At 56.0% G+C, this 20,995-nt stretch overlaps 1 protein-coding gene across 17 annotated transcripts in view; it reads left to right on the forward strand.

The window, feature by feature from the left end:
* Shank1 (SH3 and multiple ankyrin repeat domains 1) overlaps window positions 1-20,995 on the forward strand; it is a 51,179-nt gene that overhangs the window by 25,999 nt on the left and 4,185 nt on the right. For 5 of the 17 annotated variants that reach the window (XM_006540864.4, XM_006540868.4, XM_006540866.4 and 2 more), the window contains 9 exons: window positions 7,184-7,266; window positions 7,506-7,630; window positions 8,131-8,266; window positions 8,744-8,824; window positions 9,384-9,407; window positions 9,592-9,660; window positions 9,985-10,103; window positions 16,034-16,130; window positions 16,643-19,730. In XM_006540864.4, the coding sequence (XP_006540927.1) occupies window positions 7,184-7,266; window positions 7,506-7,630; window positions 8,131-8,266; window positions 8,744-8,824; window positions 9,384-9,407; window positions 9,592-9,660; window positions 9,985-10,103; window positions 16,034-16,130; window positions 16,643-19,730 (3,822 nt within the window). The other 12 variants (XM_006540865.4, XM_030242576.1, XM_006540869.3 and 9 more) reach the window with 11 other exon arrangements.

Genomic DNA, 20,995 nt, shown 5'->3' on the forward strand with positions numbered 1-20,995 from the left:
TGTCATTCTCTCCAAAGACTGAGTGGAGAGGGGGTCTCTTCAACCCCAGACTCCATCCTCTTTTCCTAATAACGATCCTGTCTTGAAGCCTTGCAATTTTTGTCCTTTTCCCTCCTCTCCCGGGGCTGAGGTCCATCCAAGCCCCCTTCAGTCATATCTTCTTGCCTTTGCTCTACCTGACCCAGTCTGCAGTTTCCTGGTTTGCCTGTTTACACCTTGCATCTTACTGTGGTCCCTAGCATCTCAACTGGAGCTGAGCCATGTTTGCTTGTGTACCTACCCCATGGTGTGTGCCACCATGTGCCACCACACTCCTCCTACCTGGGGGTGCGGTGGGAGGTCCATGGCTCTCTAATGAGTTGTGGTATATGTGTCCTCTCACTACTCTCTGGGTTCTGTGTTTTGGGTTCCAGTTGAATGTCTTGGCTCCCCTCAACCCACCCCTGCACCCTGCCTTTCCCTACTATTTTGGGGATGAGCTGTGTGTCTGTCTGCGCTGAGGGTGAGCTGTTTGCCCTCTCTTGGGGAGGGGTCTATCTCTCTCACCCTTGGGTGTCCCTTGTCCTGAAAGTGTGGTTCTGTCTGTCTGCGCGTCCCCGCACGCGATGGCGTGCCATCTTATGTGATGTGTGGCGCTGCGTCCTTCTCCCCGCGCTCCCGCTCTCTGGCTCGCTCTCTCTGCACCTGCGCGGAGAGGACTCTGGAAAGGGGGGAGTATGGATGGGGGGGACAGACCGGAAGTGACTCCCTCCCCCTCCCCAAGCCCTGCCCCTCCCCCTCCTCCCGCCAAAGGGGCCCCCGCGTTACCCTCCCCCGCCCGTCCCCCCTCCGTCCGGCTGCCCGGCGCAGGACGCCAAGGGGTTAAAGCCGGGCCGCTGCCGCCTCTGGAGCTGTCCGCGGTGCTGGAGCCTCAGCCATGCGCTGTCCCCCGCGCGCCCCCCGCGGCATGTGAGCCCCCCGGGGCTGCCCGCCCTCCCGAGGGGGGGTGCGCGCCCCCTCCCCCGGCCCCTCCCCCCTCCCGGCGCGGGTCAGCATGAGGCGGGGCCTGGGGGCCCGGACACGGGGGTTCAGCCGAGCGGGGACGCGGCGGCGGCGGCGACGGCGGCCGCGGTGGTGGCGGGGGCGGCCCGGATCGGGACCCTGGCCGGGGCCGGGGCCGCGGTGGCGATGGCTTTGTCTGCGGTCGGGGGTGGCCCCGGCGGGGGCGCCCTGCCCCAACCGCCCCCTGCGCTATCCTCCAGCTGGCCCGCGCTGGGGCCCCGGAGGCGCAGCGTCTGGTACATTTACAGGTAACCGCGCACCGCCCGCTCGTCCCCCGCACGACCCTCCGTGCGTTTAGGGCTCCCCAAACCTGTCCCGTGTCCTCTTCGTAGCCTCCCTTCCCTAGGCCTGAGCCCTTCCAGACCCTCTCTCAGCAGCTCAGCAACCCGGTTCTCTTCCACCTCCCTCCTTCTTGTGCTTCAGGCGCTGCTCCAGGGCCTCCTCTGCTATTCACCAAGACTTTTGCCTCCCCTCGAACCCCCACGAAAGGACCCCACTACAGCTATACTCTGCAACCCACTCTTGCCCTTTCTGGCACCCCTAGCTCCCCTACTCTAAGGAGTACTTCCCCAGGGCCCCAAACAGATACCCCGGGCCCCCATCCCTCCAATCCTCCGCATCCCCGCCCCTCTTCCTGGAGTCAGCAAGTCCCCCCCATTCATACCCCTGTCTCCCATTCACAGTCTGTCCCCCCACACACACACCTCCATCACACAAGCATCCCGCCCCCGGCCTTCCCTCCCCTTCTCTTTTTCCGCTGCGTGTCACTGTGCGGCTGTGCGTGTGTCAGTGATGTGTGTGCGTATGACCGCCTGCGTGTGTGAGAGACAGACAGAGATGGGGAGGCTGTGGGCTCCCAGCCCACCCCCCCCCCACCTATGTCCATCTGTGTGTCCCTGCGTGGGGGTGTCTGTCTCTGTGTGACTTGGAGCCATAGCGAGGCTGTCTGGGGACTGTGCGTGTATGTGCGCCTGTGTGTGTCTGTGTGCGTGCGCGCACACGTGTGATAGAGTGCATCTGTCCCAGAGACTGCGGCTGTGTTTCCCAACACCCAGCCTCCTAGGCCTGGCCTGCCCCCTCTTCCCCCTCCCCCCTCCCCAGTTTGCCCTGTGTTTCTGTCCCCGCGTACCCTGCTCCGTGCCCTCCCCAGGAGTCTGTGCATGGGGAGGATCGACCCTGGACCCCGAGGTTCTGCCCTCTGCGGGGATGGGGGCACGTGGGCTGAACCTCGGCAAGCTTCTGCATGGGGCTCTGGCACCTGCCTGTGTGCTGTTCTCAGCATGGGGACAGGGGCTGGCTTTCTTGCATGCGGGGGCCCTGTGCAGGCCGTGGAGAGGCCCGCCGAGATGGGAACACAGGGAGGGAACGAGGACTGGAGAATGCAGTGTGGATGGCAGCCGGCTCCAGGCTGTGGCATCCTGAGTGGGCAAGAGGGACCTGGGGTGGGGGTGGGGAGCGGTCGCGCCGCAGTCTCCATGAGGGAACCAGCAAGCCCTGGAGACCTTCTCTGGGACACGGCGGGATGGCCTGGGGAAGGACATGGTGCCAGCTCCTCATGGGCAGGTAGTCCGCACCGCGAACCTTGGTGTTGTGAGTGGACTCAGAGGGAGCGGGGGTGGTGGTGCAAAGGGGATTGCTGGATAGAGGGGAAATGGGACGCGTGGGTGCTGGAGAGGGGTTGGGTAATGGCGTTTGCGGGTTCTGGGTGCCAAGAAAGGTGCTGGGGTGAGAATGGAAGGCAGGCGGTAGGAAGAGGATTGGGGGGCGGGGACCCAGCCGGCACTACCGCCTGGTGTATGGGAGGAATGTGAGCGGAAGAGGCTGCTAGGAAAACCAGCATGGACCAAGGAGAAAGAGCTTTCCGTAGTGGGCAGGCAGTGTGAAAGGAACGTGGGTGTTATTGGGGGACATCATGAGCTTCTCTGTACAGGAGAGAAGAGAATGTGGAAGGCTGAGGGTCAGGAATTTCGGAGAGGAGGCAGGCAGGGTGAGGAGGTGGCAGATGTACGAAGAGGTCACTTAGAAGAAGGGATGACTGGGTGCAGGGGTGGTCTCCTGGTATAGCATACATTATGGGCACCCTCAGACTGGCCGACTGATGGCATAGTTTTGGGAGCCATGGAAATACAGGATGGTGTGCAGCGAGATGTAAATCAGAAGGATGGAGTCAATGGCAGGAAGCTGAGAGAGAGACAGGAGAGCAAGTAGGACATTTGGGGATGAGGGTACCACATCTGGCAGGGACATACACAGTGTAAACTGTGGAAATAGACAGTGCTGCAGCATGGTGGACTCCATATGAGAGGGTCCTGTGGTTATGGGGGCAGGTGGTGCTGCTGGGGTCTGTGGCTTGGGGGGGGGCAGCTTGTGGTCTTGACAATTCTAGGTGGTGTGAGATCTTGAGCAGGTCCTTGCTCTGTGCCTCACTTAACCTAGCATTAAAGGTGGGGACACTCACAGTCCCATCTAGGAGTGTTGTAATGACTTAAATATTAAATGACCCAGAGAGTGATTAGTGTTGCCTGGATCTTGATGGGTTCCTTGTGTGACTGGCAGAAGTCAGGATAAACCCCAGAGGCTGGAGGGACAGTTGGGGGTTGTCTTAGTTAGGGTTTTGATTGCTGCAACAAAATACCATGACCAAGAAGCAAATTGGGGAGGAAAGGGTTTGTTCGATTTACACTTCCACAGTACTGTTCATCACTGTGGGAAGTCAGGACAACAACTCAAGCAGAGAAGAATCCTGGAGGCAGGAGCTGATGCAGAGGCCATGGAGGGCTACTGCTGACTGATGTGTTTCATATACCTTATTCAGCCTGCTTTCTTATAGAATCTAGGACCTTCAGCTCGGGGATGCCCCCCCCCCCCACACACACACCATGGGCTGGGCCCTCCCTCTATCAATAAGTACTTATGAAACAGTACTTCAGATAACTCTAGTTTGTCAAGTTGACATAAGACTAGCCAGCACAGGGGTCTCCTGCTAAGCTTGGGGGTAAACCATGTGTCTGAGGTATTTAGGCAGTGTGACATGAAAGGAATTCTAGCTGCAGTTACCCAGATATTTTCTTGGGCATCAAAGAATGTTATTTGTCAGCTGAGCAGAACAGTGAACACTTTGAATTCCAGCATTCAGGAGGCAGAGGCAGCCAGATAGATCTTTGTGAGTTCGATGCCAACCTTGTCTATGTAGTGAGTTCCAGGACAGCCAGAGCTGCACAGTGAGCTGTATGTGGAAAACAAACACAAAAGGATACTGCCTGTGTCTCTGGAGAGTTTCTTAACCTTTCTGTGCCTGACTTACTCACCTGTAAAATGGAAATAAATGGTATTTATGTCTTCTTCCAAGACTGGCTCTGAGGAGGGGGCTAACGCAGTGGGTCTGTAGTGAAGGGTTTCCCATGCTGCCAGGCCAGCAGCAAGCACTTGACCTCAGCATATGGACAAGAGGCCTGTTCATATCTGAAGACAAGACACTTGGGGTAACTGAGGCTTGTGTGTAGAGCTGGGGTTGAAAGAGATGGCAGAGTTTGATGTGGTGGCTCACAGCCATCACCCCAACACTAGGAAGGCTGAGTCAAGAGGATTGTAATTACTTATAGAGCAGCCTGGGCTGGAGACAGAGAGAGAGACAGAGAGACAGAGACAAAGACAGAGAGACACAGAGATTTCAGAACATGGGGAAGGTGAGAGTGGCAAGGAGGTATGAATGACTGAAGGTGACTTTGCCTTGGTGGGGTGTAAAGGCGGAGCCTGAAGGGCACTATGACCTCCTGGGAAGGTTCTTGGGAATGTGGAGAAGCTGTCAGAGTAGTAAGGACATAAGAGGTTGTCATAGTGTGTCAGGATGAGGCTACCACAGAATAGACAGTCAGAGCCAAGCTTCCTTGACCTCCCAGACTGTCCCTTCACCTTCCCTCCAGCCTGCTTAGACCTATTTCTCCCATCTACCCTTAACCTTCCTTTCTTCAGCCCACCAGCCTTCTCCCAATATCTGCTCCATGCAGCTTCAAAGACTGCTGGGGGTGGGGCAATTGGAGAGGGCTGAGGGAGAGGAGGTAGAAACCTGTGGACAGGTTTATTGACCTCTGGATAAGTGCAGAGGCTGGAACATTCCTCTTCATGCATGCATGATGGGGTATTCATTAAGTTCCACAAGGAGGGAGGCAGCACCTGGACTTGTGCAGAACACTCACTGCTATTCAGGTGCATGGGTTTTACCATGGAAGCTGTGGGGGGTCATGGGAGCTTACACAGACACTGATGGAAGGAGGTGGCACCACAATGCAGTAGGCACACAATTAGGTGTTATTCCCGTGTGCTGGGAGGTGCTCAGAGGGCGTGTGATGGGAATACACTGATATCAAAGTGAGGGGGAGTCAGGATTGGGGCACACTGGGATGTGTGGAGGTGTCACTGAAATATACTGGAGTACTTGTGGAGGGCTGTTAGCTGAGTACGTGGGGGTGGGTAATTGGGGGAGCCTGCATGGATATTATTGGAGTAGCTTAGAGCCATACAATCTAACTGAGATTCGGTGGGGGTGAGGAGTGTCTGAGCATTGCTGCGATACAGAGAGTGCAGGGCACCAGCCCTGGGTTCTAGATGCTTTCTAGATGCTAGCAGAGACTGCAGTGAATTTGGTTCTGGTAATACTGGGTATTCGGAAAGGAACTGGCTTGAGGTAGAGCAGTTTAGGTGTCCCTGTTCATGTTGGGAGGAACATGGCTGTGGCTTGCTGAGGGGTAGAGTGATCTAGGATCAGAGGCTGTGTACAACCAGCCTGAGCAAGCATGGGAGTGAGGGCTATGACTGGGGTTTTATCCGTTTCCTCTGTGTTTATGGTTTATGTCCTACTGAGATGTGCTGGTGAGGTACTGAGCTTTAGAGCTGATATCACATTCAGTGGGGACTGGTGCTTATTTTTTCCAGTGCCAGAGATGGAACCTAGGGCCTTAGTGATTGCTAGGCAGGAGCTTTACCATAGATCCAAACCCCAGCCCCTCACTGGGGGATTCTATGCAGGGGCTCTACCACTAAGCCACACCCCACCCCCTCACTGGGGGATTCTAGGCAGGGGCTCTACCACTGGGCCATGCCCCCAGCCCCTCAATGGGTCTCTAGACAAGAGCTTTACTGCTGAGCTACATCCCTAGCTCTCTTCTTACGTTATTTTATGGCATAGCATCCCTAAGTTGCTCAGGCTGGTCTTGAACTTTCAAACATACTTCCTCAGCACCCCAGCTCCAGGAGCTGAGAAGACAGGCTTGCATCATCAGGACTGGTCATTGGTGTGTGACTCCATGTGTGACTTATCACTTGAGTCTTATCGAGAGACGGCAGCAGTCGGCACGGTCCACCGGAACTTTCTATACGTGACGGGACTGTTCTGTGTCAGCACCATAGTTAGGAACGTTGTGTGGCCATCATAACCGAGGAACTGACACTTTAAATTTAATCCTGATTAATGTTGATAAAAATAGTCATGTGCAACTAGCAGTTATCATACTGGGCAGGGTGATGCAAACATTCTTTTGGTTGGCTCTGATCCTCTGGTCCTCTGGAGCGTTATTGTAGTGAGGGAATGAGATGTGTTAGTACATTTGCTCTCTTGACCTAACACCTTGGCCTAGGGACACGGGGTGGGCTCTGTGCTGCTAAACCCTGTGTGTGTAGTGCCACACACAGGCACTGTAGTGTGTAGTGTTCCGACCTCCCCTACAGTCTCTTTAGGCAGGCCCCCATGACGGACTTGGAAATTGAAGCACAAAAAGGTTAAAGCCATAGGTTCAAGGTCACAGGCAGGAAGCTGCCAGCCAGGACCCAAGCAGGGCTGTGGTAATTCAGAGCCTCTTTCTGCCCACCCCACTGGGTGCCTGGTGCACCGTGGGCTCAGTAACAGCTCTGCTGAATGGATGGGTGGATGGATTCACGGAAGGATGAATGAGGAAAGAGTGGGTGGAAACAAGAGCACCCCGGGCTTTGAGGGGGTGTCTTGAGCATAAGTACAGACTGGATGGGGCGAGGAACTGCAGTGAATGGTCTCTAAGCAGGGGCTGGGGTGCCCCGTGATGGGGTGGAGCACCAACCCTGTGCCTCATGAGCCCTTCTCCACCCCCACCCCCCTCCTGCCTCCTGCCAGTGATTACATCATCAAGGAGAAGACAGTCTTACTGCAGAAGAAGGACAGTGAGGGGTTCGGGTTCGTGCTCCGGGGGGCCAAGGGTGAGTGCTGGCCAGGGAGGGGATGGGAGATCCTCTGACCCAAAAAGCAGGGCCTGGATAGGGAGGATGGAAAAAGAGAAGGGACCCCTCACACGCCCTTAAGCCCACCCATTGCCCCACCCTGGGGTGCTGGTCCCTCAGCTCCAGTGAGTCCTCTGTGACTTGGGTCTGAGCCCCATCCCCTGCTCGGCCTCTCCACCCCCTCCCCTCCGACCCCGCCGGCTCCTCCCCGTCTGCAGCGCAGACCCCCATCGAGGAATTCACCCCCACCCCGGCCTTCCCGGCGCTGCAGTACCTCGAGTCTGTGGACGAGGGTGGCGTGGCATGGCGGGCTGGACTACGAATGGGAGACTTCCTCATCGAGGTGAGCCCTGGCCACACTGTCCTCCTGGGGCCCCTGATGATGACCCCTAAGTCCAAAAGCTATGTGCCACTTCTGGTGGCCCGTCCACCCCACTCAGTCTGTGGGACCACCCACACCTTTCCAGCAACTCTTCCTAGACCCTTGAAAGGTGCTCAGGCTGGGTGCGGGGGGCTCACACCTGTCATTCCAGCTTAGTCACCCCAGGACCACTGCTGCCACCACTAGTTCAAGACCAGCCAGGGCTACCTAGTGAGTACAGGCCAACCTGGGCTACAGAGTATAACTGTAGCTAAAGATGAACATTTTTTAAAAAGCATCACAGAATTGTCCCCCAACATATGCAATACAAGGACATGATGGGTGTGGGGGTGCACCGGCTAGCCCAGTCAGTCCTGGGGATGTGGGGACTCCAGAGAACCATGGAGGGAAGGGGGTGGGGTAGGAGGTCACAGTTGGGGACTCTAGATCTAAAAAGCTTCTATCCTTCCTCCATGACACAGGTGAACGGACAGAATGTAGTGAAGGTTGGCCACCGTCAGGTGGTCAACATGATCCGACAGGGAGGCAACACACTGATGGTCAAGGTGGTGATGGTGACCAGACACCCAGACATGGATGAGGCTGTCCACAAGAAAGGTATCTCTTCCCAGCTATGGCCTTAGCTCAGTCAGTAGAGCACTGGCCTAGCACACACAGAGCCTGGGTTCCAGTCCCAGAACTGCAGAAAAGGGCATTTTGGTACACACCTGCAATCCTACCGTCTAGGTAGAGGCAGGAGAATCAGAAGTCCAAGGTCATCCTGAGCTACTTAGTAAGTTTGAGCTAGCCTGGGCTACAGGAGAGTTGGTCTTAAAATAAAGGAGCTTCCCCAGCTCTCTGCGGAGCCAGGCCTGGGTATCCCACTGCTTAGGGCTACTCTCCAAACTCCCACAAGGCCCTCCTTTCCCCTCAAAGCCTGCCTGTTCAGAACCTTTCTGGGGAGAAACTGAGGCAGAGAGGGCTCAGCATGCTGGGGTGCTGTTCTCAGAGTTCTGGAAGCACAGTGAAAGGAGTGGGTGTGGAGGGGTCTCCTCCCTGCAACACTGACACCTCCCACCCACCCCGCCTTTCCAGCATCCCAGCAGGCTAAGCGGCTCCCGCCCCCAGCCATCTCCCTGCGTTCCAAGTCTATGACCTCAGAGCTGGAGGAAATGGGTGAGCCTGTGGGGCCGGCTGGCCGAGGGCCAGGGGCGGCCAGGGGCAAGGGGCTGGACCACCCTTGACTTTGTCAGTGTTGTTAGTCACGAGGGGTCCTTGTCCTCCTCCTGTCCCGCCCCTCCCCCATGTCCTTGGGCCAGATTCCGTGGCCTGCCTGTGTGTCACTGGGAAGTTTTTGAGAGTCTCCTCTCTGCCCTCTTGTATCTCTGTTTCTCTGTCCTGGGTCTCTGGGGGTCTGTATGTGTCCTTCTACGGTGGGCCTCTCTCTCCTTTTGTCCCTTCCCCTCCTTCTACTGCCCCCACCCCATCCTCTTACTGGCCCCTTCCCCTCCTTCTACTTGCTCCTTCGACCCACAGAGGAAGGTTAGCTGCTCCTTGTAGGCAGATTCTCATGACCTGGGGTGGGTCTTATTTCCCCCTACCTGGGGCCACTTGGGCAGGTGACTGACTATTCCACACCGGGGGTCCCTAGGGAGGTGGGAATTCCAAAGAGGGGTCCTTCACGTCCCCCTGATGTCCTAACTCTTGGCTCCTCTGCTGTCTACCCCTGGGCTAGTCTCCCCCTGGAAGAAGAAAATTGGTGAGTGGGTTCAGGTCTGGTGGGAGGGTCCCAGTCTCCCAACCCCAGCGGCGGATTTACCCTTCCCTCGACCCCGGCCCCTCACTGCCCCCACCTCGCGCTGGCCACACCTGCTGGTCCACACCTGCTGGCCATGCCCTCTGCAGAGGTACCCTTGAGCTTCATCCCTCCCCTTTGCCCACAGAATACGAACAACAGCCTGCAGCAGTGCCCAGCATGGAGAAAAAGCGGACTGTGTATCAGATGGCACTCAGTAAGAAGCCGCAGCATGATGCCCTAGTCCCCCACCTCTGGGGCTGCTGCATGCATTCTGCCCTCCTCCTTCCCGTGTGCCCTTCAGTCACCCGTGAGCTCGGCACGCAGGGCCCTGGAACCCTGGGCACTACATACCGTCACGGTGCCACCTACTCTCCTGTGCTTTGTCATCCCTGGGCCGTGCCTGCTGGGCTGATGTCTCCACACAGAGACAGAGATAGGACCATGTGAGCTCTGTATCTTACCCCAGGGCAACCAGGTCTCTAGTGAGGCAAGGCGACTTTCACTTTCACTGTCTCTGACCGTTCTCACTTCCCCACAGACAAACTGGATGAGATCTTGGCTGCAGCTCAGCAGACCATCAGTGCAAGTGAGAGTCCTGGGCCTGGCGGCCTCGCATCCCTGGGCAAGCACCGACCCAAAGGATTCTTTGCCACTGAGGTAGGTGTGTGGGAAGGAAACTAAGGAAAGACTCCCAAATGTCTTCTACATCTCTCCCCATTCTGAGGATTCTCTCTCTCTCTCTCTCTCTCTCTCTCTCTCTCTCTCTCTCTCTCTCTCTCTCTCTCTCTCTCTCTTTCTCTCTCACTCTCTCTCATTCTCTCTCTCTTTCTCACTCTCTCTCACTCTCTTTCTCTCTCTCTCCTCTCTCTCTCACTCTCTCTTTCTCACTCTCTCTCACTCTCTCTTTCTCCCTCCTCTCTCTCTCTCACTCTCACTCTCTCTCCCCCTACACACACACACACACACACACACACACACACACACATATATCTTCTCCCTCCTTCTCTCTCCATTCTGTTTGATTATTTGTTTGTTTTATGACAGGGTTTCTCTGTGTAGTCCTGGCTGTCCTGGAACTCATTCTGTAGACCAGGCTGGCCTCAAACTCAGATCCTCCTGCCTCTGCCTCCAGAGTGCTGGGATTATTGGTGCGTGCCACGACCAGCTTCCCCTCTATTCTTGATGTCTCTGCTTCCCATGTTAAGTCTCATCCCCCTCTTCCCTTCCCACCTTAGAGATCTCGCATAAGACAAAAGGATGTTGCAGAGATGTGGCATGAAGGTCCACAACCCCTATCTCAGACCCTGGGGAGCTGAGCTAGGAGAGGGGCTGTGAGCTTGAGATCAGCCTGGGCTATGTAAGGAGACCTTGTCTCCACACAAAATGTAATGTTGTCATAGTTACAGACCCCCATCACGGTCCTAGATGCTCAGCAAAGGCTAGATGCTGTGAACACATTGATGCTTGGGCCCAAGACACAGCTCAGTGGTTGTGAGTATGCACTGCTTGTGTAGAAGATTGGATTTCAGTTCCCAGAATCCGCACTGGGCTGCTGACAACAGCCTAGAACTCTAGCTGCAGATTCTGTTTCCCTCTTCTGCCCGCTTAAGGCACAGCACAGTCCCATACACAGACACACACATAATTTTTCTTAAAATACAGTTGAAAATGATTTAAAAAGACACCTAAGGCCGACCTCTGACCTACACACACACACCACATACAGTGAACCATTTGGCCTGTGTGCCGTTTCCACCTGCCCTTTCCCACAGGCAAAGACCTGATCTGTATCAAGAATTCAACATCTTTCCGGTACTGTGTTCCACACAGATTAGCTCATTCCTGTCTTTAGAACCTTCTTGTGAGGCACCACGCAGCAGGGGTTAGCTCATTTACAGGTATGGAAATGAAACTCAGGAAAGGCCCAAGCCCAGCCTGGGCCATGCCCTGCTGGCTCTGTCTGACCCATGAGTTTGATCCTTGGACACCAACACATCCACATCAGAACTGCCTGTGCTCTTCTGTCTCCCAGCCGTCACCCCTGAAGGCGACCCACTGCCTGGCATCCCCCTTAGCCTCTGCCCTCTGACTGCCACACCTACAGCCTGGTGGCCAAGGGGCATTTACTCTAAGGGTCAAACCTTACTCAAGGGGAGCCCAGAATCTGCTTGACAGATTGGTTTGGGCTTTCTCAGAACTATCTGTGAGATAGTTAACTATGAGAACGAAGTTTCCCAGGACTTACTGCATCTCAGCCTTCTCTCATAGATCAAGTACAGAGCACTACTTATAAAGACAAGCTGTGATACGGACAAGAGCCAGCCACACTAAGACACCCAAAATATAAGCTCTCATGCATTTTACCACCATGACATGCCTCCAGCTCCTTCCCTGGGGGATTCTAGGCAGGGGCTCTACTCCTGCCCCTCACTGAGGAGATTCTAAGCAGTTCTCAACATGTGGGTCATAACCCTTCTCACAGGGGTCCCATATCAACTATCCTGCATATCAAACATTTACATGACAATTCATGACGGTAGCAAAATCATAGCTATAAAGTAGCAACGAAAATAATTTTATGGGGGGGGAGGGGTCACAACACATGAGGAATGGCACTGAGAACCACTGGCCTAGCCAGATGCTGTATCGATCAGTCATACTTCCCTTCCTAGGGGATTCTAGGCATTGACTCTTTACTAAGACACACACACACACACACGCACACACACAGAGAGAGAGAGACAGAGAGACAGAGACAGACAGACAGACACACACACACACACACACACACAGAGAGAGAGAGAGAGAGAGAGAGAGAGATCCTCACTGAAGGATTCTAGGCAGGGGCTCTACCCCTGAGTCACACCCCAGCCCCTCACTGGGGGATTCTAGGCTGGTGCTCTACCACTGAGCCACACCCCCAGCTCCTCACCTGGTGGATGTTAAGTAAGTGGTGTAAGGGCTACATGCCCAACATTCAAAATAATGTTTAGTGACTTTTGAAGTCAGAAGTGGTGGCCCACACCTATAATCTAAGCACTCCAGGGACTGAAGCAGGAGGATTTCCATGAGTTTTAAGGACCAACCTAGACTGAGCCTATCTCAGAAAACCAAAAGATAAAACAGATTTGTTGCTACAGCAATATCAGTGCCTCCTGGCCAGCACATTACACAGGGAGACTGAGCTGTGGCACCTAAGTGCTCTAGCTGCAGAGTCCACAGCAGCCTAGGGACTATCTGTAGGAATGAGCCGCTGAGATGGGGGTCAGGAATCTCCATGATTTCTGTGGGTGATGCAGCCACCAACTTCACTGAGACTAGCAGAGCTGATGCCAACAGCCTCAGGGGAGAAAGAGCTGAGTTCCCCACTGCATGATGTGGGGACAGGGGTGTCATTTATTCCCTCAGGACCACACACTCCATCCTGGAGTTCCCAATCTAGAGGCCACTTCTCTGGCTGGTGGAGTGCCCTGCAGGCCCCGGCCCTCCCTTCCTGCCCATCCTTGGTTTCTCTAGATGTCTACATTGTTGGTTATCTGCTGTGCCATCCTGCACACAAGTACAGAGTATTCCTGTATTTGTTTAAGATGAAAGAAAGAAAAAGAGGAGGCAGAAAAAGGAGGGAAAGAGAAAGAAAGGGCTGAAGAATGGAGGAAGGAGAGGAGGGAGGCAGGAAGAGAGAGAGAATCTAGGACAAAGAAGAAAGTGAGGCGGGCAGGGATGGGAATGGCAAGGGCACTTGGGCCTTGCAGCAAGCTGTGTGTTCAAATCCTGGTTCCTCTCCCTACGTGGTTCTGAGCTATGCTACCTCATCCCCAGTGTGCTTCCTACTCTGGATAATTGGTTTGGATCTGGCAGCACTCAGTGGAGTCAAATGCGGTCAGCTCCAGTCCAACAGGGCTCTCAACAAACTGGCAGTCCTCTTCTGTGTGCGACTGTGCCAGCCCTCTGATCTCAGCCCAACACCATCCTCAGAGTCTGACAGCATGGCCCCCACACTGTCCTCCGACAGCCTCAGCTCTCATCCAACCCGTCTCTTATGCGTGTGTGCAAGTGTGTGTGCGAGTGTCTGTGCACATGTGTGCATGTGCCTGTGGAAAGCAGGGGCAGTCTTTGGTATCCATCCTCGGGCACCAATCAACTTGTTTGTTGAACTCTCTCAAAATCAGAGACATATGGTGTGTGTGTGTGTGCGCACGTGTGACATGCGTGTAGTGTGTGGTGTGTGTATGTGTGTGTGATGTATGGTGTGTGCCATATGTGGTTATGACATGTGTGGTATGTGTGCACCATGTATGGCTGTGGTACACGCAGTGTGATGCATTCTGAAACCAGACCAGGACAGGTATTTTCCTCCCTCTACCACTGTCTGGTCCCCATGAGACAGAGTCTCACTGAAGCACAGTTCACAGTTTTATCTAAATTAGCTGTCTATCAAGCGCTAGGGACCCACCTCTTCCCCCTCACCACACAGGCACCCAATGCTAATAATACAGGCATGGACAGCCAGGCTTGGATTTTTATGTAGCTTCTGATGATTTGAACTCAGGACCTCATACCTGAAGAACTAACTTACCCACCTAACCATCTCCCCAGCCCCTCACCCAGTCAGAGTGTTTTCCCTTAGTCTGCAAACAGTGTCCTCCCCTCAGGCAGGGTTCCCCTCAAAACCTGCTCTTCTCCCTAGGAGCTTTTTCTGACATTCTCATTACCTCACCCTTCCTCATTCAGTTCCAGACACTCTGACACAACTTCTTTCACACTAATCTTTCTACTATGATGCTCGCCCCTCCCTTTTACTACTTCCTCTCTCCTGCCCACCCCCTCCTCCATCAACATGTTCCTCTCCATTACATGGCCCCTCCCCCATCTCCCTGGCCCCTCCTCCATCGCATGGCCCCTCCTCTATCACCACAGTCCGTCCCCCATCTTTCTGGCCTCTCCTCCATCACATGGTCCCTCCCCCACCACCATGGCCCCTCCCCCATCAGCTTGATCCCTGTAAGGAGCCTGTCCCCAGACTCTCATACTCTGCTGCTCTAATGGGATAACAGGCACTTAAACTGTCCCTGGGTTACTTGGGACCTGTGAAAAGCACCCTCCACAGTGTCTCTGTCTTTCTAGGGTTGGACTTATTTTGTTTTCTTGCATGTTTTGTTGTTTTTCTGAGACAGAGTCTTATGCCGTAGCTGACACTTCCTTGAATTCACTTGTAGACCGTGCTAGTCTGGAATTCATGGTAATCCTCCTGCCTCAGCTTCTCCAAATGACAGGTTCCATGTCATACAAGACTCCATGTTCTGTTCTCTAATATACTTATATCCTGCCTTTCATACAGCCATGCCTTGTGGAAGTGTCCTTGTCAGTGGAATGAACAAGACAAACACAGAAATAGACAGTTCTAAGCCAGGTAGGCCAGTGCAGCGACAGGGCTTTTAAGACCCAGGAAAGCCTTGAATTCCTCAGACTACCACTGCCCTCTAGAATAGTCCACACTTCTTGTCCTGTATGGAGTTACAGTCACTCTGGATTCAAACACAACCAGTGTTGTGGATGGATGGATGGATGGATGGAATGACAGACAGAAGGAATGGTCAGTGGAAGAAGATGATGAATAGAATGATGGACAGATAGAATAACAGATGAATAGCCAGACAAACGAAATGGTGGATGGAAGATACACGGACGGAATGATGGATGGATAGAATGATGGATGGATGCAATGACAGACAGTAGAACAGTGGGTGGATGGTCAGACAGATGGGTGGAAGGATGGATGTGTGCAGTGATGGATGTGTGGAATGATGGACACGGGAGCAGACAGACAGATGGAATGATAAACAGGTACAAATGATGAATTGACAGAACAATGGATTGGTGACCAGACAGACAATTTTTTTTTCTTGAATGAGTTGAAACTGGGGCTGGAAAGATGGTTCCATTGCTAAGAGGGTTTGCTGTGTCACCATGAGGATGGGAGTTTGGGTTCCAGGCTTGGATAGCCCTGCAGCCCACCCACTTCCCCCACATATGCAACTCTAGCTCTTGTGCCTTTCTCCGGCCTCTATGAGCCCCTCCAGCATGCGCGTGCGCGCGCGCACACACACACACACACTTTTAAGTCTGACGTGAGCTGCAGCTGCTGGGAATCAGAACTGGGTCCTCATGTCTGTATGTGTGGCAAAGCGTATTACTGACTGAGCAATCGCTCCAGCCCTGATTTCTTTTTTGAAAGATTCCGCCAACTCTGGAAAAGAGACCAGAAAGGAGTGAAGGAGAGAGGAAACAACAAAGCCAGAGGGGTGGCTGCCACCACAGGCCAGAAGAGTGTCAATGGGACCTGGGTACAGGCCACGACTGCAGGTGGTACCTGCTTTAGTGGGACTGCTCGGCTGCCTGCTTTTCTTTTCTTTCTCCTGACTGCTTCCCCAGAGAATTCTCCCAGGACTTGCTTTCTAGCTTCTGTGTGCCTCGTCTCTGCCATGAAAGAGCTCAGAGGAGAAAGTAATTTCCTTTTGGAGTGTGGAGAACTCTGACTGATCCCTCTTCGCTCTCTTTTCTCTCTTCCTCTAACTGCTGCCCCGAAGTCGAGCTTTGATCCTCACCACCGCTCCCAGCCAAGTTATGACCGGCCTTCTTTCCTGCCTCCCGGACCTGGCCTTATGCTCCGGCAGAAATCTATCGGTATGTCCCCCAGAAAGGACCGTAGCCCAGGGGCAGGAGAGGACTGTCTAGGTTTGGAAATGTGCTGCAGCACCACATCCGACCCTGGTTAGAGGAGGTCGGGTTTGGATGAATTCCAACTTTGCTTCTCGCCTGCGGGACTGCGTGGGTGGTCTCTCGGCTTCCTGACCTTCATCTAGAAAACCGGGGTCTTTGGTGTCCAGAGGAAGGATTGTTGGTAGCATGCGGGTAGTAAGTGGAGGCAGATCCTTGTTGAGAGAGAAGCTAGCTACTTCCTAGGCGTCTCTGTGTAAAATAATAGCCTTTTCTTCTTCTCAAGCACGCTTTAAACTCGCTCCAAGTCACCATTATCATGGATTCAGGCCTTTGACTAATTAGGAAATGGCTCCCCCTCCTGGCCAGAGGGTGAAATTCCACTGAATTTCTCTTGCGCCTCTGCTGTTGTATAGCTTGTATGCAGAAGGAGCTGGGCCAGTCCCTAATTCCTCCATTGGTCTTACGTATCTCAACAGGGGCTGCGGAAGATGACAGACCCTACCTAGCACCCCCAGCCATGAAATTCAGTCGTAGCCTGTCAGTCCCGGGTTCAGAGGACATACCCCCACCACCCACTACATCCCCACCAGAGCCGCCCTATAGCACACCTCCGGCCCCCTCCTCTTCCGGCCGCCTCACTCCCTCGCCTCGGGGAGGGCCCTTTAACCCTGGTTCCGGGGGTCCCCTTCCCGCCTCCTCACCTTCATCTTTCGATGGGCCATCTCCTCCTGACCCCCGTAGTGGGGGCCGAGAGAAGAGCCTATATCACAGTGGCGCCCTACCCCCTGCCCACCACCACCCACCTCATCACCACCATCATCACGCCCCACCTCCTCAGCCCCACCATCACCATGCGCATCCTCCCCACCCACCGGAGATGGAGACAGGAGGTTCCCCCGACGATCCCCCACCTCGATTGGCTCTGGGACCCCAGCCCAGCCTTCGAGGCTGGCGAGGTGGAGGACCCAGCCCGACCTCGGGGGCCCCATCACCTTCCCACCACAGTAGCAGCGGAGGCAGTAGCGGTCCTGCTCAGGCTCCCGCCCTGCGCTACTTCCAGCTGCCCCCGAGGGCGGCCAGTGCGGCTATGTACGTACCAGCCCGCTCCGGCCGCGGTCGCAAAGGCCCGCTGGTCAAGCAGACCAAAGTGGAAGGCGAGCCCCAAAAGGGCAGCCTCCCTCCCGCGTCCTCTCCAACATCCCCGGCGTTGCCTCGGTCCGAACCACCTCCGGCCGGGCCGTCGGAGAAAAATTCCATCCCTATCCCTACCATCATCATCAAAGCCCCATCTACCAGTAGCAGCGGCCGCAGTAGCCAGGGAAGCAGCACAGAGGCTGAGCCCCCCACCCAGCCCGACGGCGCGGGCGGCGGAGGATCCTCGCCTAGCCCTGCACCTGCCACGTCCCCTGTACCGCCGTCCCCGTCGCCCGTGCCCACCCCTGCGTCACCCAGCGGCCCGGCCACCCTGGATTTCACTAGCCAGTTTGGAGCAGCCCTAGTGGGCGCGGCGCGGAGGGAGGGAGGCTGGCAAAACGAAGCCCGGCGGCGGTCCACGCTATTCCTGTCCACCGACGCAGGAGATGAGGATGGAGGCGACAGCGGGCTGGGCCCGGGGGCGCCCCCGGGTCCCCGGCTGCGCCATTCCAAATCCATTGATGAAGGCATGTTCTCCGCCGAGCCGTACCTCCGGCTGGAGTCGGGGGGCAGCAGCGGGGGCTACGGGGCATACGCAGCGGGCAGCCGAGCCTACGGGGGCAGCGGGAGCAGCAGCGCCTTCACCAGCTTCCTCCCCCCGCGGCCCCTGGTGCATCCGCTGACCGGCAAAGCCTTGGATCCCGCCTCTCCGCTGGGGCTGGCCTTGGCCGCCCGGGAGCGGGCCTTGAAGGAGTCCTCGGAGGGCGGGGTCACCCCTCAGCCGCCCCCGAGACCTCCATCACCACGCTACGACGCCCCACCGCCCACCCTTCACCACCACTCGCCCCATTCACCCCATTCGCCACATGCGCGTCATGAGCCAGTGTTGCGCCTCTGGGGAGACCCGGCGCGCCGGGAGCTGGGGTACCGGGCAGGCCTAGGGAGTCAGGAGAAGGCCCTTACCGCTAGTCCACCTGCAGCTCGCCGCTCGCTACTGCACCGTCTTCCCCCGACGGCTCCCGGGGTCGGGCCGCTCCTGCTTCAACTGGGGCCGGAGCCCCCAACTCCCCATCCTGGGGTGAGCAAGGCCTGGCGCACAGCAGCCCCCGAGGAGCCAGAGCGGCTGCCTCTGCATGTGCGATTCCTTGAAAATTGCCAGGCCCGGCCTCCTCCAGCTGGCACGAGAGGGTCCTCCACTGAAGATGGGCCTGGGGTTCCGCCTCCCAGCCCTCGCAGAGTCTTGCCAACCTCTCCCACTTCCCCGCGAGGCAACGAGGAGAACGGCCTTCCGCTACTGGTCCTGCCACCGCCAGCCCCTTCGGTGGATGTGGACGACGGCGAGTTCTTGTTTGCGGAGCCGCTGCCTCCACCCCTGGAGTTTTCCAATAGCTTCGAAAAGCCAGAGTCGCCTCTCACACCCGGGCCTCCCCACCCGCTGCCTGACCCTCCCTCCCCAGCTACCCCTCTACCCGCAGCCCCACCTCCGGCTGTGGCCGCCGCCCCTCCCACCTTGGACTCCACAGCATCCAGCCTGACCTCTTATGACAGCGAAGTGGCCACGTTGACCCAGGGGGCTCCCGCGGCTCCTGGGGACCCTCCTGCTCCAGGCCCTCCGGCCCCGGCAGCTCCAGCTCCTCCAGCACCGCAGCCAGGCCCCGACCCTCCACCTGGCACAGATTCTGGAATTGAGGAGGTGGACAGTCGGAGCAGCAGCGATCACCCGCTGGAGACCATCAGCAGTGCATCCACACTCAGCAGCTTGTCCGCCGAAGGAGGAGGCAACACAGGGGGCGTGGCTGGGGGCGGGGCCGGGGTGGCCAGCGGGACGGAGCTCCTGGACACCTACGTTGCCTACCTGGATGGCCAGGCCTTCGGGGGCAGTGGGACTCCTGGCCCACCATATCCCCCTCAGCTCATGACTCCTTCTAAGCTCCGGGGCAGGGCGCTTGGGACTAGTGGAAATTTGAGACCTGGTCCCAGTGGGGGACTTCGAGATCCTGTCACCCCCACCAGCCCCACCGTCTCTGTGACAGGAGCTGGAACAGATGGGCTACTGGCCTTGAGTGCTTGTTCTGGACCCTCAACGGCAGGTGTGGCAGGGGGTCCCGTGGCGGTTGAGCCAGAAGTCCCGCCTGTACCTTTGCCCACTGCCTCATCCCTGCCTCGGAAGCTACTACCATGGGAGGAGGGTCCGGGACCACCACCACCACCCCTGCCAGGGCCCCTGTCCCAGCCTCAGGCCTCTGCCTTGGCCACGGTCAAAGCCAGCATCATCAGCGAACTCAGCTCCAAGCTCCAGCAGTTTGGTGGGGCCTCTACCGCGGGAGGAGCTCTGCCTTGGGCTCGGGGAGGCAGCGGGGGCAGCACAGACAGCCACCACGGAGGAGCCAGTTACATCCCAGAGAGGACCTCCTCCCTGCAGCGGCAGAGGTGAGCAGAGGCCTGTGGCTGGTGGGTGGCTGTGGCAAGTGCTGGAGCCCAAGGTCCCCATAGAGCCTCGGAGTTACAGAAAACAAACTGGGCTGTCTTGCAGGAATCGGACCTCTAAGAAGCACACTTTCAGCTCCATGGTCACCATAACCCATGGCCCAAGATGAATGGCTACATGTGTTTATTTTGTTTTTGATGGTCCTGGAGATCAAACCTAGGACTTCAGGCATGCTACACAAGTGCTCAACTACTGAGCCACTGCCACAACTGCCCCCCACAAGTGGGGGAAGGCTAGTCAGAGGCTCTACCACAGCACCACACCCCAGCCCCTTACTGGGAAGTTGTAGGCAGGGATTCAACCACTGAGCTACACCCCCAGCTGTATTATGTTTTGAGTCAGGGCCTAAGTCACTTTGACTGGCCTTGAGCCTTTGTAGCCCAGGTTGGGTTTAGACTTCTAATTTTCCTGCCTCAACTTCCCCAGTAACTGGAATAACAGACCTACACCACCAAGTCTAGCTACAAAATATTAACAACAGCAACCAAATTGGAGTAACTGAAGGTGTGCGTGGTGCTTTACTGCAGCAGGTAGATGACATGCGCCCCTTCCTCCGTAGGAGTAGGGCACAGGGTGCCTAGAAAGGGATTGGGCAGTTGCTCCCAACAGGATAGAGGAGAGCAGAGCAGCTGTGGACCCACTAGATGGGAAGATATGGGTCTATGCCTAAGTTCCCCCAAACAGTTGTTCTCTCTGTGAAGCCATGACCCATGCTAACAATGGCTAGCCTGGATGGGGTCTGGGGAGGCAGTGAGGGGAGTTTGAAATTCTTCCTCTCCATCTGCAGAGCGCACTATAATTCTGTTCCCTGTGGATTCATATCTCCTTGGAGATATGAAACAACTCACTCATGTTATTCACGGGTGGGCGGAGGGGCGCCGCATTTAATCACCATAGGCACAGATTAGATGTTGAACACAGCAGTATGCCTTTATCCAGTGTCCACCTTGCTCCTAGTTGAGTAAGGTCCAGCTGCTACATCCCCAGCCCCTCGCTGGGGGGATCCCAAGCAGGGGCTCTACCACTGAGCTATACCTCAAGCTAAACAGTAGGCACAATAATTACAGATACCCCCACAAAACAACACAAGACCTGGCTGGTTAGAGTTATCTCAGATGAGGCCACCTGGCTGTGTAAGGGACCAGTGAGCCACCCAGTGGGAAGTTCAAAAGTCCTGTGGTGCAGCCACGCTGAAGGGAGCTCAAGG

This window comes from Mus musculus, chromosome 7 (assembly GCF_000001635.26).
Source record: "Mus musculus strain C57BL/6J chromosome 7, GRCm38.p6 C57BL/6J".
Classification (NCBI taxonomy): Eukaryota; Metazoa; Chordata; class Mammalia; order Rodentia; family Muridae; genus Mus; species Mus musculus.